General features: G+C 37.6%; 1 protein-coding gene across 1 annotated transcript; it reads left to right on the plus strand.

Moving 5' to 3' along the window:
- Positions 1–4,847: 4,847 nt before the first annotated feature.
- Positions 4,848–5,816, plus strand: LOC122701881 (olfactory receptor 10A5-like). Its single transcript, XM_043915295.1, has one exon. The coding sequence runs from the start codon at positions 4,848–4,850 to the stop codon at positions 5,814–5,816; it is 969 nt and encodes a 322-aa protein (XP_043771230.1).
- Positions 5,817–15,562: the final 9,746 nt, after the last annotated feature.

The following is a 15,562-nucleotide window of genomic DNA, read 5'->3' on the forward strand; positions in this document are numbered from 1 at the left end:
TTTTTAATTGAAGTATACTTGATTTAAAAGGTTTTATTAGTTTCGGATGTATAGCATAGTGATTTATTTAGTACTTTTATAGATTATATTCCATTCAAAGTCATTACAAGCTAATGGCTATAACTCTCAGTACTATATAATATATCCTTGTTTCTGACCTATGTTATACATAGTAACTTTTTTATTTTTAAAATTTTATTTTTTTAAAAAAATTTATTTATTCATTTTAATTGGAGGAAAATTACTTTACACTATTGTGGGTGTTTTTTGCGACACATCGACATGAATCAGCCATGGGTGTACATCTGTCCCACCATCCAGAACCCCCCTCCCACATCCCTCCCTACCCATCCCTCCGAGTTGTCCCAGAGCACCAGCTTTGAGTGCCCTGCTTCATGCATGGAACCTGCACTGGTTGTTCTGTTTTATATATGCTAATATACATGTTTCAATGCCGTTCTTCCACATAGTCCAGAAGTCTGTTCTTTACATCTGTGTCTCTTTTGCTGTCTGGCATATAGGGTCATCCTTAAAGTCTTTCTAAATTCCACATATATAATCTATACTTTTATAGATTATATTCCATTCAAAGTCATTGCAAGCTAATGGCTATAATTCTTAGTGCTATATAATATATCCTTGTTTCTTACCTATTTTATACATAGTAATTTTGTATCTCTTAATCTCATACCCTTAGTTTGCCTCTCCCTCGTCTCCCTCTCCTTGAGTAACCACTAGTTTGGTTTCTATATCTGTGAGGTTATTTCTTTTTTGTTATATTCACTAGTTTGTTTTATTCCTATATAAGGAATATAAGTGATTTATATAGGTGATTTATTCCTTATATAGTGTTATCATAGAATATTTGTCCTTCTCTGACATATTACTAATCATGATGTTTTCTAGGTCCATGCACACATTTTCCTTTATTTTTTTCACATGGTTTCAAATAGTGGAATTTCATTCTTTTTATGGCTGAGCAATATAGTCCATTATATGTGTGTGTGTGTGTGTGTATACATATATATACACACACATATATATATATGCGCCCAAATACTTTTGAATCATACTTTTTATATTCTTAGGATATATACTCAGCAGTGGGATTGCTGGGTCATACACTAGTTCTCTTTTTAGTTCTTGTGTAACCTCCATCCTGTTTTCCATAGTGGCTGCATGAATTTACATTCCCAGTGACAGGCTACAAGGGTTCCCTTTTCTCCACATTCTTGCCAGCAAATTATTATTATTTGTAGACTCCTTGATGATAGCTCTTCTGACAGGAGTGAGGTGATATCACACTATGGTTTTGATTTGCATTTATCTGATTATTAGCCCAAGAATACTGGAGTGAGTAGCCTGTCCCTTCTCCAGCAGATCTTCCCAACCCAGGAATTGAACCAGGGTCTCCTGCATTGCAGGCAGATTCTTTACCAACTGAACTATCAGGGAATCCCCCCAATTATTAGCCATGTTGAACATCTCTTCACATGCCCATTAGCCATCCGTACATTTTTGGGGAAAAAAATTCTATTCAGGCCTTCTGCCCAGTTTTTGATTGGGTTGTTTGGTTTTTTTGATATTGAATTGCACAAGCTGTTTATGTATTTTGGATGTTAACCCCTTGTTGATCCTAATAACATTTTCAGGTATCTTCTTCCATTCTATGTGTTGTCTTTTTGTTTTGTTGGTGGTTTCTTTTGTTCTACAAGGGATTTAATGTTTATTAGGTCCCTTTTATTTTTGCTTTTATTGATAATGGTTTTCCTTAAAGCTCTGTGACCCCTCCACAGACCAATAGACAGGTTTTATTATTTGTTGAATAATAATAATTTGTTTTACCTGTTACTACAGATAAAATTTCAAATTTATCATTGCATTTTAAAATGTGAAGTGTTGTTTTGGGTAGCATGAATATTTCATTATAATATTCGTGTTTATTCAAATACAAAGATTACAATATCAAGATAAATAATATAGATACATGAAACAAAAAGAAAAAAGTTAAAACACATATAACCACTACATTAATTTTTAACATTTAAATGAGTGCAATTGAGTTTTTCTATTTATGGATATGCAATTCCCTGATGGCTCTAAAGAATCTGCCTGCAATCCAGGAGACACAGATGTGGGTTCAATTCCTGATCAGAAAAATCCCCGGGAGAAGAAATTGATAACCCACTCCAGTATTCTTGCCTGAAAAAGCACATGGACAGAGGAGCCTAGAAGGTTATAGTCCAAAGGGTTGCAAAGAGTCAGACATGACTGAGCACATATACACAGCGCACCCATTTATGGAAGTAATTTATATTTTAAAATAAGTATCTTCACACTAAACATATTATTTTGTAACATACTCCATTCACGTATATGCCTCCATGTTATTAAATATTCTTTTATAACATGATTCTAAATTTCAGCTTAGAAATTCATAGCAGAGATATAACAATTTATTTAACCAACTTGCTATTTTGTTCTTTTGGCTCACTTGTTTGCAACTACACTATCATAAATAAGGTTGAGAAAAACATTCAGGTAAACACAATTTTCACCCAAACTTAGTCTAAAATTGCAGATAAGATATTGTTAGTTCAAAATTTCTTTGATTTGTATCGGGAGATCTATTTGTCATTTCTTACCTATCAAGTTTATTTCCCTTAACTTTTAGCATAACTGAGTACTGCAATTGTTTAATCTTATTTTTAATTTGTACTTACTTTTTAGTAACTTTGAATATCTTCCCATGTTTTATAGCCATTTTGATGTTAAATGTATGATTATATTCTTTGCATGATTTTTTTCTTTTCCCAATGTCTTTTTTCTTAAGAATTTTTTTTATTGTGGTGAGAACACTTAACATGAGAACTTTTTAAAACATTTTAGTTATACAATACAATCTGTTAACTATAGGCACATTAGACTTCTAAAAGTGATTCATCTGACAACACTGAAACTTTATACCCTTTACACAGAAACTCCCCTTTTCTCCTCCTTCAGTTCCCTGGATGTCAATATTCTACTCTTACAGTTTCAGGCCTTACATCTAAACCTTAATCCATTTAGATTTAGCTTTTTGAATTGTGTAAGATAGTTTTGTGTTTTTGTGTGTAGCGGAAAAGGTCTTTTTGCTGTGGCTTTTGTGATTTTACTTTTTCATTTTTGTTTCTTTTCTATCTGAATGGGTAAAGAAAAATTTCCCTATCCTCAAATGTAAAAGAAAAATAGCACAGGGATAAGGACATACTGGTATGAGTATATTTCCATTTATTTTGTTGTATACTGAGGAATACTTTCAGTTCAAGTGTTAGCTTAGTTATTTTGATATTTTTCCTAGTCATGTATTCTTGATTAAACTTCATAATTTCATACAGCACCCTAGATGTTTTGCCTGTCTTTTAGCAAACTTCATATTCACCCCTGTTGCCTAGAAAAGCCTTCATAGACTGCAGTAGGCACTCCTGTTTCTCATACATCCCACCCAAGGTACTATATATTTCCTGCATCATGCCCTTCATTGTGATTTAGTATAATTGATTATTTGAATATCTCCTTCATTAGATTCTAAAGTTAAAGGAGGCAATCAATCATCATATCACCAGTGCCTCAAAAGAAGTAGAATATATGTTGAATTTTTTCATATCATTGAAGGCTCTATCTCTTATTCATATAAACCAGGTTGTTTACACAAAACAGTTTTTCTTGCAGGTTGACTCTAATGTTCCTTATAACTTTTGCAGAATTTTTGTGAGAATCTGTTTCTTTTTCTTTTTTTGATTTGTCCAGTCTAGAAAGAGAAGTAGTTGGAACTCTTGGGACACACTCACTATCTACTTAGGTATATTAAAATACTCCTCTCAGATTTTAATTTTGAAAGCCAGTGGATATTCTGGGTCCTGATAATCAACTGTCAATTATAACTTTGCTGGACTGAGGAGAAATATCCTAAGGTGGTCACCTCATAATCTGATTAGACAAGAAAGAATAAGCATTAGATGACATGAAGTACTCTACTGTTTTTACATTGAAAAGGGGGCAAACTTGCCTTAAAACTGCTACATCCTTTCTTTGCATCTCCTTGCCACTTTTTCTACTACTTTGAGTCACCTCACAACAAAACATGATAAAACAGTTGAATTTTTCTATTTATATACACACTCAAGTTCTTTTAGGATTACAGTCCTTAAAAATGTACAAAAAAGTAATTACTGAGACTTCCTTGGTGGCCCAGTGGCTAAGAATCTGCCCTCCCAATGCAGGTGGCCAAGTTAGATTCCTGATCAGGGAACTACATCCCTCATGCTGCAAATAAGACACTGCACAGCCAAATAAATGAATAAACAAATAAATAAATGTTTTTTTAAAGTTATCATTATTTCTAGTAATAGGTGGGGAATCAAAACACCATGAATCTTTGAAGAAGGGGGAGACATAATAGGTATAAATAGAAATTTTCTATTGTTTTTCCTTCTGACTCCACCCAATTGCCTCAGGACCCCTCTCACTTAACCACACTCTGAGGGTATTAAGTGTGCATTGGGAAATAAGTGTGTGTGGATATGATCCAAATTGTTTTAGCAAATATAGTAACAAAGTGGGAAATGAAGCATAAAGAGTAAGACTGGGGAAAAATGAGACATTGCCTATTTCAGAATCCAGGCTCTGGTCTTTCTTCCTTGTGTCTTTATTCTCAGATAACACAAGACCTTTTCTCTTACAGCTGAGATCCTGATTGTGCTTCTTTCCCTGAAACTAAAAGGAATCCCAACAACAAATCTAGAATCTGACTCTTCCAATCAAGAGTCTCTCTCCATGACCACAGCTGGGGGTTCATTCCTATATCAATGGTTGAAGGAAACTGGACAAGAGTGAGTGAGTTTATCCTCCTGAGTTTCTCTTCCTTACCTACTGAAATACAGTCAGTACTCTTCCTGACATTTCTGGTCATCTACCTGGTCACTCTGCTGGGAAACAGCCTCATCATTCTGGTTACCTTGGCTGACCCCAGTCTGCACAGTCCCATGTACTTCTTCCTCAGGAACTTGTCCTTTTTAGAGATTGGCTTCAACCTGGTCATTGTGCCCAAGATGCTGGGGACCCTGGTTGCCCAGGACACAACCATCTCCTTTCTTGGCTGTGCCACTCAGATGTATTTCTTCTTCTTCTTTGGGGTTTCTGAATGCTTCCTCCTGGCCACCATGGCCTATGACCGCTATGTAGCCATCTGCAGTCCCTTGCACTACCCAGTCATCATGAATCCAAGGACACGTGCCAAACTGGCAGCTGTCTCCTGGTTTCCAGGCATTCCCATGGCTACTGTGCAGACCACGTGGCTCTTCAGCTTTCCATTCTGTGGCATCAACAAGGTGAACCACTTCTTCTGTGACAGCCCGCCTGTGCTGAGGCTGGTCTGTGCAGACACAGCACTGTTTGAGGTCTATGCCATCATTGGAACCATTCTGGTTGTCATGATACCCTGTTTGCTGATCCTATGTTCCTACACTCGCATTGCTGCTGCCATCCTGAAGATTCCGTCAGCAAATGGGAAGCATAAAGCCTTCTCTACCTGCTCATCCCACCTCCTTGTTGTCTCCCTCTTCTGTGTATCTTTAAGCCTCACCTACTTTCGGCCTAAGTCCAATAGTTCTCCTGAGAGCAAAAAAGTGCTATCACTGTGCTACACAGTTGTAACTCCCATGCTGAACCCTATCATCTACAGCTTGAGAAATAATGAGGTGAAGAATGCTCTTGGTCGAACCTTCCACAAGGCTATGGGCGTCAGAACTGCATTCTGTAGACATTTTGACATATAACTAAATTTATTAAGTGAGGAACAATCAGTTCCATGTTTGGGATTCCTCTCTGCATCTATTCACATCTCCACTAAGACAAAAACCAGCTATTGAAAGGGCTGTTGAAAAGCGCAGTGGAAAGAAAGCAATATAGAAATAGATTAGACCTATCATCACACCTATCAAATTCCTCTGCTTGCTTGTTATGCACTTATTTCTTTCTCATTTGACATTTCTGTGGCAATACATTCCAGAGTAAAACACATGGCATATTTACTCTGTATATTTGCGCCAATGTAACTTACTTTAGGAACAGTATGAAACTGTTTGAAATGTGAACTTGCAGACAGGAAGTTCTCTTGGCATTTATTGTGTTTAAGACAAATTTAACTCCATTTAATAGAAAAAAAGTCTATAATCCCTTAAGTACAAAATACTTCTCATTCATTCACTTCATTTTGCATGCACCTAAGGCAGTATGGGCTCCTAAATTCGTTGGTATTTAGCATGGACAGAGAAAAGTGTATCACTAATCCCTGTAACTGTTCCTATCAGTTCAGTTCAGTCACTCAGTCGTGTCCAACTCTTCGCAACCCTGTGGACTGCAGCACGCCAGGCTTCCCTGTCCATCACCAACTCCTGGAGCTTACTCAAACTCATGTCCATCGTGTTGGTGATGCCATCCAACCATCTCGTCCTCTGTCATCCCCTTCTCCTCCAGCCTTCAACCTTTCCCAGCATCAGGGTCTTTTCCAGTGAGTCAGCTCTTCGCATCAGGTGGCCAAAGTATTGGAGCTTCAGCTTCAGCATCAGTCCTTCCAATGAGTATTCCTTTATAACCCCAATATCCTTAATCAACTCTTTTCAGGCTATTTTTCCTAATAGAATGATTGCAGTTTCCAATTTTCTCTCTGAGTTCTTTTCCAAGTTTGTAAGCATTGTTGAAGTAGCTTCAAATTTTCACAAACATAATTTCAGTCAGGATGCTTCTTTCTTCAAGGCTTATAATGGATCCTACCTACTCCAATATGGGCCTTATTAACAACTATTATGTTTTGCCTGAAAAGTGAAAGTGTTATTTGTTCAGTCTTGTCCAACTGTTTGCAACCCTATGGACTGTAGCTTGCCCGTGTCCTCTGCCCATGGGATTCTCCAGGCAAGAATATTGGAGTGAATAGCCATTCCCTTGTCCATGGGATCTTCACAACCTAGGGATCAAACCTAGGTCTCCTGGATCGCAAGCAGATATTTTACTGGCTGAGCCCCCAGGGAATCCCCTATGTTTTGCCTAGTGCTTTTCAACTTAAAAAATTTGTGTTTGTTGATGTGAAAATACAAAAGACCATAAAACATAATTACTGCCTTCAAAACCTTATAATTTAATAACAATATAAATTATAAAAGAAAAACCATAAATTGCTAAAATAAGGAAATATTACTTTACATAAAGGGGCCTTGCCTCAGTTCATATCATATTCTGTCATTTACTAGGTGGGTGACCATGGGAAAGTGAATCAAATTCTTTATGCCTCTTTCCTCATCTGTAAAATTATGCATATTGTAATAATGTATATATGATAGGTGTGGGTTTTTTTTATTCTACACTTTATTTTTTTCTTTTTTTCCCATTTATTTTTATTAGTTGGAGGCTAATTACTTTACAATATTGTAGTCATTTTTGTCATACATTGACATGAATCAGCCATGGATTTACATGTATTCCCCATCCCGATCCCCCCTCCCACCTCCCTCTCCACCCGATTCCTCTGGGTCTTCCCAGTGCACCAGGCCCCAAGCACTTGTCTCATGCATCCAGCCTGGGCTGGTGATCTGTTTCACCCTAGATAATATACATGTTTCGATGCTGTTCTCAGGGCTGGTGCTCTGGGAAGACCCAGAGGGATGGGATGGGGAGGGAGGCAGTATAGGGGATTGGGATGGGGAATACATGTAAATCCATGGCTGATTCATGTCAATGTATGACAAAAACCACTACAATATTGTAAAGCAATTAGCCTCCAACTAATAAAAATAAATGGAAAAAAAAATAGTGGGAATAAGACCTAAACAGACATTTCTCCAAAGAAGACATACAGATGGCTAAGAAACACGTGAAAAGATGCTCAACATTGCTCATTATTAGAGAAATGCAAATCAAAACTACAATGAAATATCACCTCACACCAATCAGAATGGCCATCATCAAAAAGTCTACAAACAATAAAAGCAAGAGAGGATGTGGAGAAAAAGGAACACTCTTGCACTGTTGATGGGAATGTAAGTTGATACAGCCACTATGGAAGGTGGTATGGAGATTCCTTAAAAAACTAGGAATAAAACCACCATATGACCCAGCAATCCCACTCCTAGGCATATACCATGAAGAAAACAAAATTCGAAAAGACACATGTATCCCATTGTTCATTGCAGCACTATTTACAATAGCTAGAACATGGAAGCAACCTAGATGTCCATCGACAGATGAATGGGTAAAGAAGTTGTGGTACATATACACAATGGAATATTACTCAGCCATAAAAAGGAATGCATTTGAGTCAGTTCTAATGAAGTGGATGAACCTAGAGCCTATTATACAGAGTGAAGTAAGTCAGAAAAAGAAAGATAAATATCATATTCTAATGTATATATACAGAATCTAGAAAAATGGTACTGAAGAATTTATTTACAGGGCAGCAGTGGAGAAACACACATAGAGAATAGACTTATGGACATGGGGAGAGGGGAAGAGAGGGTGAGATGTATGCAAAGAGTAACATGGAAATGTACATTACCATGTGTAAAACAGATAGCCAACAGGAATTTGCTGTCTGGCTCAGGAAACTCAAACAGGGGCTCTGTATCAGCCTAGAGGGGTGGGATGGGGAGGAGATGGGGGGAGGTTCAAAAGGGAGGGGGTATATGTATACCTATGGCTGATTCACGTTTGGACAGGGGGTTTGACAGAAAACAACAAAATTCTGTAAAGCAATTATCCTTCAATTAAAAAATAAATAATTTTTAAAAATGAAATAAAAGAATGGGGAAGAATGTTAATTCTTCAACCAGTTAAAATTCATTATTAATTCTGAATAAATAACAACAAATGAGCAGTCCCACTAACATCAATGAATTCATCAAAAGCCACAGAAAACCACTCATAATCACTTGCCTTACTTTTTAATTGACTGGTACTGATACTGTTCCCAAGGTCTTCAATTCCTCAAGGATCAGTTCTCATCAAAATGATAATTGTTTTAAGCAAGTTTATTTTCTCTAGACACATTTGTTTTGGTTGTTCCAGTCAAACATTGTTTAATCAACTCATCATTGGTAAAAGGCTTTCCTTGTTTGGGTAACAAATGAACCACTTGGAAGCTTTGCTTGCAGCCCCACTTTAATTTTTTTCTTTTTCATAAAGACATTCTGCCATAACAAGATATTCCATTAAGTTTTCAAATTTCTCTGACTATTGCTTTCTGTAAGTTGTAAATATTCCGGTGAATACTTAGTGTAGTAATGTCTACATGTATTGTCTATGTTTGGCAAAGCCTGAATATCATTACATTATAAACACAATGATTTGCCATCTAATTTGATGTCAGAATATTCTACACGCCTCTGCTCTTTAAAATGTGACATTGGATATAATTTTTTTTCTCATTCTAACTTGATGTCTATGCATTGGTAACAAAATGAATGTTACAGTACAGAAATACACATGGCACTCAAGATGCTGTCAAGCAATAACCTCATCGCTGTGCTTTTCTTTTAAACTTGCAATATTTATTTTTTGAAAGAGTAATTCACTCTTAGCAGCAAACAGGGCCATGAATATACTCTTATAACTTGAAAACAGCTACAAAAAAAACTGACCAATTAAGCTGTGACCATTTCCCTCCTATGTCCACCTACCCTAGCTCCTGGAAATGTTTTCTCCAGTTTGACTGAGATACAATTGACATATAACATTTTATAAGTTTAAGGTGTACAGCATAATAATTTAATACATGTACACAGTTCAAAATGATTACCACAAAAAGTTTAGTTAATATATCGCTTCAAATGTTTACAACTTTGTTCTTGTGCATCCCCATGAGTTTTAATACCTAAGCCACAGTTGAAAGTACCACTAATGTATGAACTTAAAACAACCATTCAGTTTTGATGTTATAGCATGAAGTAGCTATCATATGTAAATGAGTGAGCATGCTCCAATAAAACTTTACTTCTAGGTACTAGAATTTGGATTTTATTTACTTTTATTTTCTTGCAGAATACATGATGAATACATATAATTGTATTTTTATACATTTGCAGTGAACAACCTGAAAAATAAAATTTAGAATTTCTGTTTGCAATTGCATAAAAAAGAATAAAACATACAGGAATAAATGTAACAGAAGTACAAACCTTATACTCTGAAATTTGTAAAACGTTGAAGGAAATTAAAGAAGATCTAAATGAATGTAAAAGTATCCGAGGTTCATGAATCAAAGAAACTTAACATCATTAAGATAGCAATGTGCTTCAGATTCATCTACAGATTCAACACAATCCCTTTCAGAATCCCAGATGACAGAGATTCTTACTTCACATCATAAACTAAAATGAACTCAAAATGGATCAATGACTTGACTGTAAGAGTTCAATCTACAGAGTTCTTAAAAGACAGCACAAGCGTAAATCTTCATGATCTTAGATTTGAAAATGGATTCTTAGATATGACACCAAAAGCACAAGCAAACAAAGGAAAAACAGTAAATACATTCAGTTCAGTTCAGTTCAGTCTCTCAGTCGTGTCTGACTCTTTGTGACCCCGTGGACTGCAGCACGCCCAGCTTCCCTGTTCTTCACCAACTCCCAGAGCTTGCTCAAACTCATGTCCATCGAGTCGGTGATGCCATCCAACAACCTCATCCTCTGCTGTCCCCTTTTCCTCCCGTCTTCAATCTTTGCCAGTATCAGAGTCTTTTCAAATGAGTCAGGTCTTCATATCAGGTGGCCTAAATTTTATATACTTTTTATGTGTCAAGGAATATTATTTTTTTAATTTATTAACCATTTAAAAACCAAGTAAAAACCATTCTTAACTCATGAACTATATAAGACCCATGGAGGGTTGAATTTGGCCTGTAGAGTATAGTTTGCCAACACCTGGGAAAGAATATGAACCGGAAGCTAAAATGCTTGAGTTTTATCCTGCTTCTGTCACTTGACAACTCTGTGATATTGGGCAAGTTATTTAGCACCTCTGTGACTGTATTTCCTCTTCTGTAAAGTAAAGATAATCATAAAACCTTTTCCACATCTTGGTTGAGAGAATTAAATGAGTGGATATATGTAAATTACTAAAAAACAAGGCTGAGCACATAGTAACTTCTATATAGAAAAGTTAAGCATTATGAAGATGCTGATGACAGTGGTGGTGGTGATGATGATGATGATGAGAATAACAAAAATTATTTGGAAGGGAAAACTAAACAGCATTAAGTGTAGTGAGGTCTGGAGGAGTGCAGTCTTAAAAGGCCTTCTATGCCAAGGTGTTTGAACACTGTTGTGTGAACTGGATGGACTGCACTAAAAAAGGGCTTTTAGTATGAAGAAACTGTCAAGTGTGTATTTTGGAAAAATTACTTTGGTAGTGGTATGGAGAATGGGTACCAAAGGGACACAGTCTATAAGATAGACATCAGTCAAAAGACCTTTGTAACTGGTCAGTGGAGAGATCATGAAACCAAAATTCAGTGCAAAGGAAAACCACCTCTTAATCTCAGAATTTGAAGTCCTCCATCATAGTGGGTGAGCAGAGCAGGCAGTAAGCAGAGCTGAGAGATCTTAGAAAATCACTGCTGCCCTGGATCCCACCCACTCTGCAGGTCAGCAGGGACTTGAGCTTCAAAACTGGCCTGCTTTCTAGCAGGATTTCATTAGGTGTGAATCTGCAGCCTGAGTTCATTACCCTCTCCCCAGACCTGATCCTGTCTGTTCACCTAAGCTCTCCCTTCAGGCCCCAGGAGAAGCCACTGGGAGCCTCCCTCAGCTGTGCTCCCTGAACTGCAGCATGTCTTATTAACAACTTTTTAATGAAGTCACAGACTGTGACTGCTCGTAATAGGCTGGTTAGTCTGCAGCCCCAGGGGTGGAAGAGACTGAAGATGGAAGCTAGTGAGAACAGAGCTCAGCCTAAGTAGAGCTGAGGATAGGAACAAAGAACTAACTCCCTTTAGCAGAGATTCCATGCCTTTACTCTTGGGTCTCCAGGATCCATTGCTTCCGGCTCTCAGTGGCTGATTCTACAGACTGGTCTGGAGGGACCAGGGACCGAGGTGGGAGGAATTATAACAGAGCCCAGGGATCCCAGGCTCAAACCAGCTCTCAGTCTAGAGAGACTGTTGAGGAAATCAAATGCTCTTCAGATTTTCTTCAATGCCTGTGTAAAAGGAATTTTTCTTTTGAAGTTTTATCATCTTCCTTTCCATAATCATGGACTCCTTTGCTACTCCTCCATCATGTCCAATTGCAGGTTCTTTGTGTTATTTTCCAAATCCTTTAAAACTGCACTTGTCCTGGAAGTTCATTTATTGGCACTCTTCTCTCCTCCTTGTGGCATATCTCTATCTCTTAGAGATCCCACCATTGCCAGGGTTTCAACAAAACACTCCTGTGGAGATAAAACTTCGGTGTTGGCTTATATCTCCCATGAGGACTATTACTCAGTTCAGTTCAGTTCAGTTCAATCGCTCAGTCGTGTCCCACTCTTTGCGACCCCATGAATCGCAGCACGCCAGGCCTCCCTGTCCATCACCAGCTCCCGGAGTTTACTCAAACTCATGCCCATCGAGTCGGTGATGCCATCCAGCCATCTCATCCTCTGTTGTCCCCTTCTCCTCCTGCCCCCAATCCCTCCCAGCATCAGGGTCTTTTCCAATGAGTCAACTCTTCACATGAGGTGGCCAAAGTATTGGAGTTTCAGCTTCAGCATCAGTCCTCCCAATGAACACCCAGGACTGATCTCCTTTAGGATGGACTGGTGGATCTCCTTGCAGTCCAAGGGACTCTCAAGAGTCTTCTCCAACACCGCAGTTCAAAAACATCAATTCTTCGGTGCTCAGCTTTCTTAACAGTCCAAATCTCACATCCATACATGACCACTGGAAAAACCACAGCCTTGACTAGACAGACCTTTGCTGGCAAAGTAATGTCTCTGCTTTTTAATAAGCTATCTAGGTTGGTCATAACTTTCCTTCCAAGAAGTAAGCATCTTTTAATTTCATGGCTGCAGTCACCATCTGCAGTGATTTTGGAGCCCCCAAAAAATAGTCTGACACTGTTTCCACTGTCTCCCCATCTATTTCCCATGAAGTGATGGGACCAGATGCCATGATCTTAGTTTTCTGAATGTTAAGCTTTAAGCCAACTTTTTCACTCTCCTCTTTCACTTTCATCAAAAGGCTCTTTAGTTCATCTTCACTTTCTGCCATAAGGGTGGTGTCATCTGCATATATGAGTTTATTGATATTTCTCCTGGCAATCTTGATTCCAGCTTGTGCTTCTTCCAGCCCAGCGTTTCTCATGATGTACTCTGCATATAAGTGAAATAAGCAGGGTGACAATATACAGCCTTGACATACTCCTTTTCCTGTTTGGAACCAGTCTGTTGTTCCATGTTCAGTTCTAACTATTGCTTCCTGACCTGCATACATGTTTCTCAAGAGGCAGGTCAGGTGGTCTGATATTCCCATCTCTTTCAGAATTTTCCACACTTTATTGTGATCCACACTGTTGAAGGCTTTGGCATAGTCAACAAAGCAGAAATAGATGTTTTTCTGGAACTCTCTTGCTTTTTCAACGATCCAGCAGATGTTGGCAATTTGATCTCTGGTTCCTCTGCCTTTCCTAAAACCAGCTTGAAGTGTCTCCTAATTGGTCTCCCAGCCTCCAGTCATACTGAAGACTTCTATATACACCTCTTTCTAATTCATCCATCTTACCATCTCAGTAGTTCTTTATAAATACACATATGATGATCCGTCATTATTATGCTTAAAATCCTTAAAATTCACCAACATTTTTAGAATGAAACTAATTGTTCTTAGGATGTCCAATTTCAGTTCTTCTCATACCCCAACCATACTAAACTATTTTTTCCCCCTACACTACACATTTCTAGTTTCTCTAAGCATAGTCTTTTTTATTCCCCTTAACAATTTAAAATCTACAAAACCTGGGTTCAAATCCTGTGTCTGCAGTTTACCAACTATGTAAGTTCATGCAAGTTTCTATTTCTCAGTTTCCTCCTCTGTGATGAAGGGGCTCGATGTAAAGATAAAAGTGATATGAAGTAAACTTACTGTGAAAGTATTAAAGCTGGGTATCCTGTGGCAACAACTGAGGCCTCATGTAGGCAAACATTTCTGCTTGTAGAACTTTGCAGTTCATTAAACTCTTTAGTATTCTTGCAGTTTAAAGTAGGGTATGATTTACGCAGAATTCTCAGTTAGTTTCCTTTTAATTATCACTTAGGTAAAGTATTACGTTTCCTCCTTTTGCCAGAGAGCAGGGTAAAGAAAGGAATTAACATGTGGTTACTGTCTATTATCTATTTGTATACAAAGCATCATTTACACCTCAGAGATATCATCAGGATGTATAGAATAGGACAAAGGAACAAGAAGTAAGTGTCAGAGCTTAGGTATGAATCCAGGTCCCTATGCTAAAATACCATGTTCTTTTCAATATAGTATAAATTCTCTAAAATATAAAGGTACAAATTATAAATAAATTAGAAGGAAAAGGAAAGAATGGTATGTAACATAGAAGGCCAAGAGGCTTCAAAAAGATCATAGGAGAAAAGTATTTTAAGACATATATAATCTATGGTGAGCTATTAATATTTCTTTGGGATCATTGAAAGGACTAATAAAGTTTTTTTGTCTAAAAAAGCTACATGTGATACATTGTCTTCAACAAGAGGTAGACATTATTATTATTACTGAATTTTTACATCTTTACTCATCTCTCTACAATGCCTACCTCTTATACCATACTCTGCATACCAAGTTAATATCTCCATATCACTTAAGAATAAACTCTAGTGTTTTCTTCTCTCTCTACGGAAATCTAAGTTCACTTTCCTTTGAACACATGTGGCATCTTGCATACATCACTATTAATCATTAAAGACATTGGAATTGTATTTTTCACATGCGTGGAGGACACAGTAAGAACAGTTAATAGTTTATGTCTGTATTTCTGAGGCCTAGTTCAGTGTCTGGACTATAATAGGTATGGACTGACTGAATAAATGAATGTATAATTCCAAAATTGTTTCCCTAGCCCTGATCTCTCACTGAAATGTGAGTTCTGTATTTACAGCTGCCTCCAGGACATGTCTGCATAGCTATCAAAGCATACGTCTAACACCACACTCCCAGACAATCTCCAAATTTTGAAAAGAATTTTCTTGTTACTTATCCTTTTTTTGTGACCTCATCATCATTTGTTGACACTTTTTTTCATTTAATCAGTGAATATTCACAGACTGAATCTTGGTGTAACAATGAACTAGGTGCTGCCCTCTAGGAGCTGTGAGACAGACAAATACATAAATAACTACAGACTAAAAAGACTGTGCCACGTAGAGGGCTCTGTGTGTGTGTACATGTGCATGCTCAGTTGTGTCTGACTCTTTGCGACACTATGGACTATAGCCCACCAGGCTCCTCTGGCCATAGGATTTCCCAGGCAAGCATACTTGAGGGGGTTGC

The sequence above is a fragment of the Cervus elaphus genome, chromosome 1 (assembly GCF_910594005.1).
Source record: "Cervus elaphus chromosome 1, mCerEla1.1, whole genome shotgun sequence".
In the NCBI taxonomy this organism is placed as follows: Eukaryota; Metazoa; Chordata; class Mammalia; order Artiodactyla; family Cervidae; genus Cervus; species Cervus elaphus.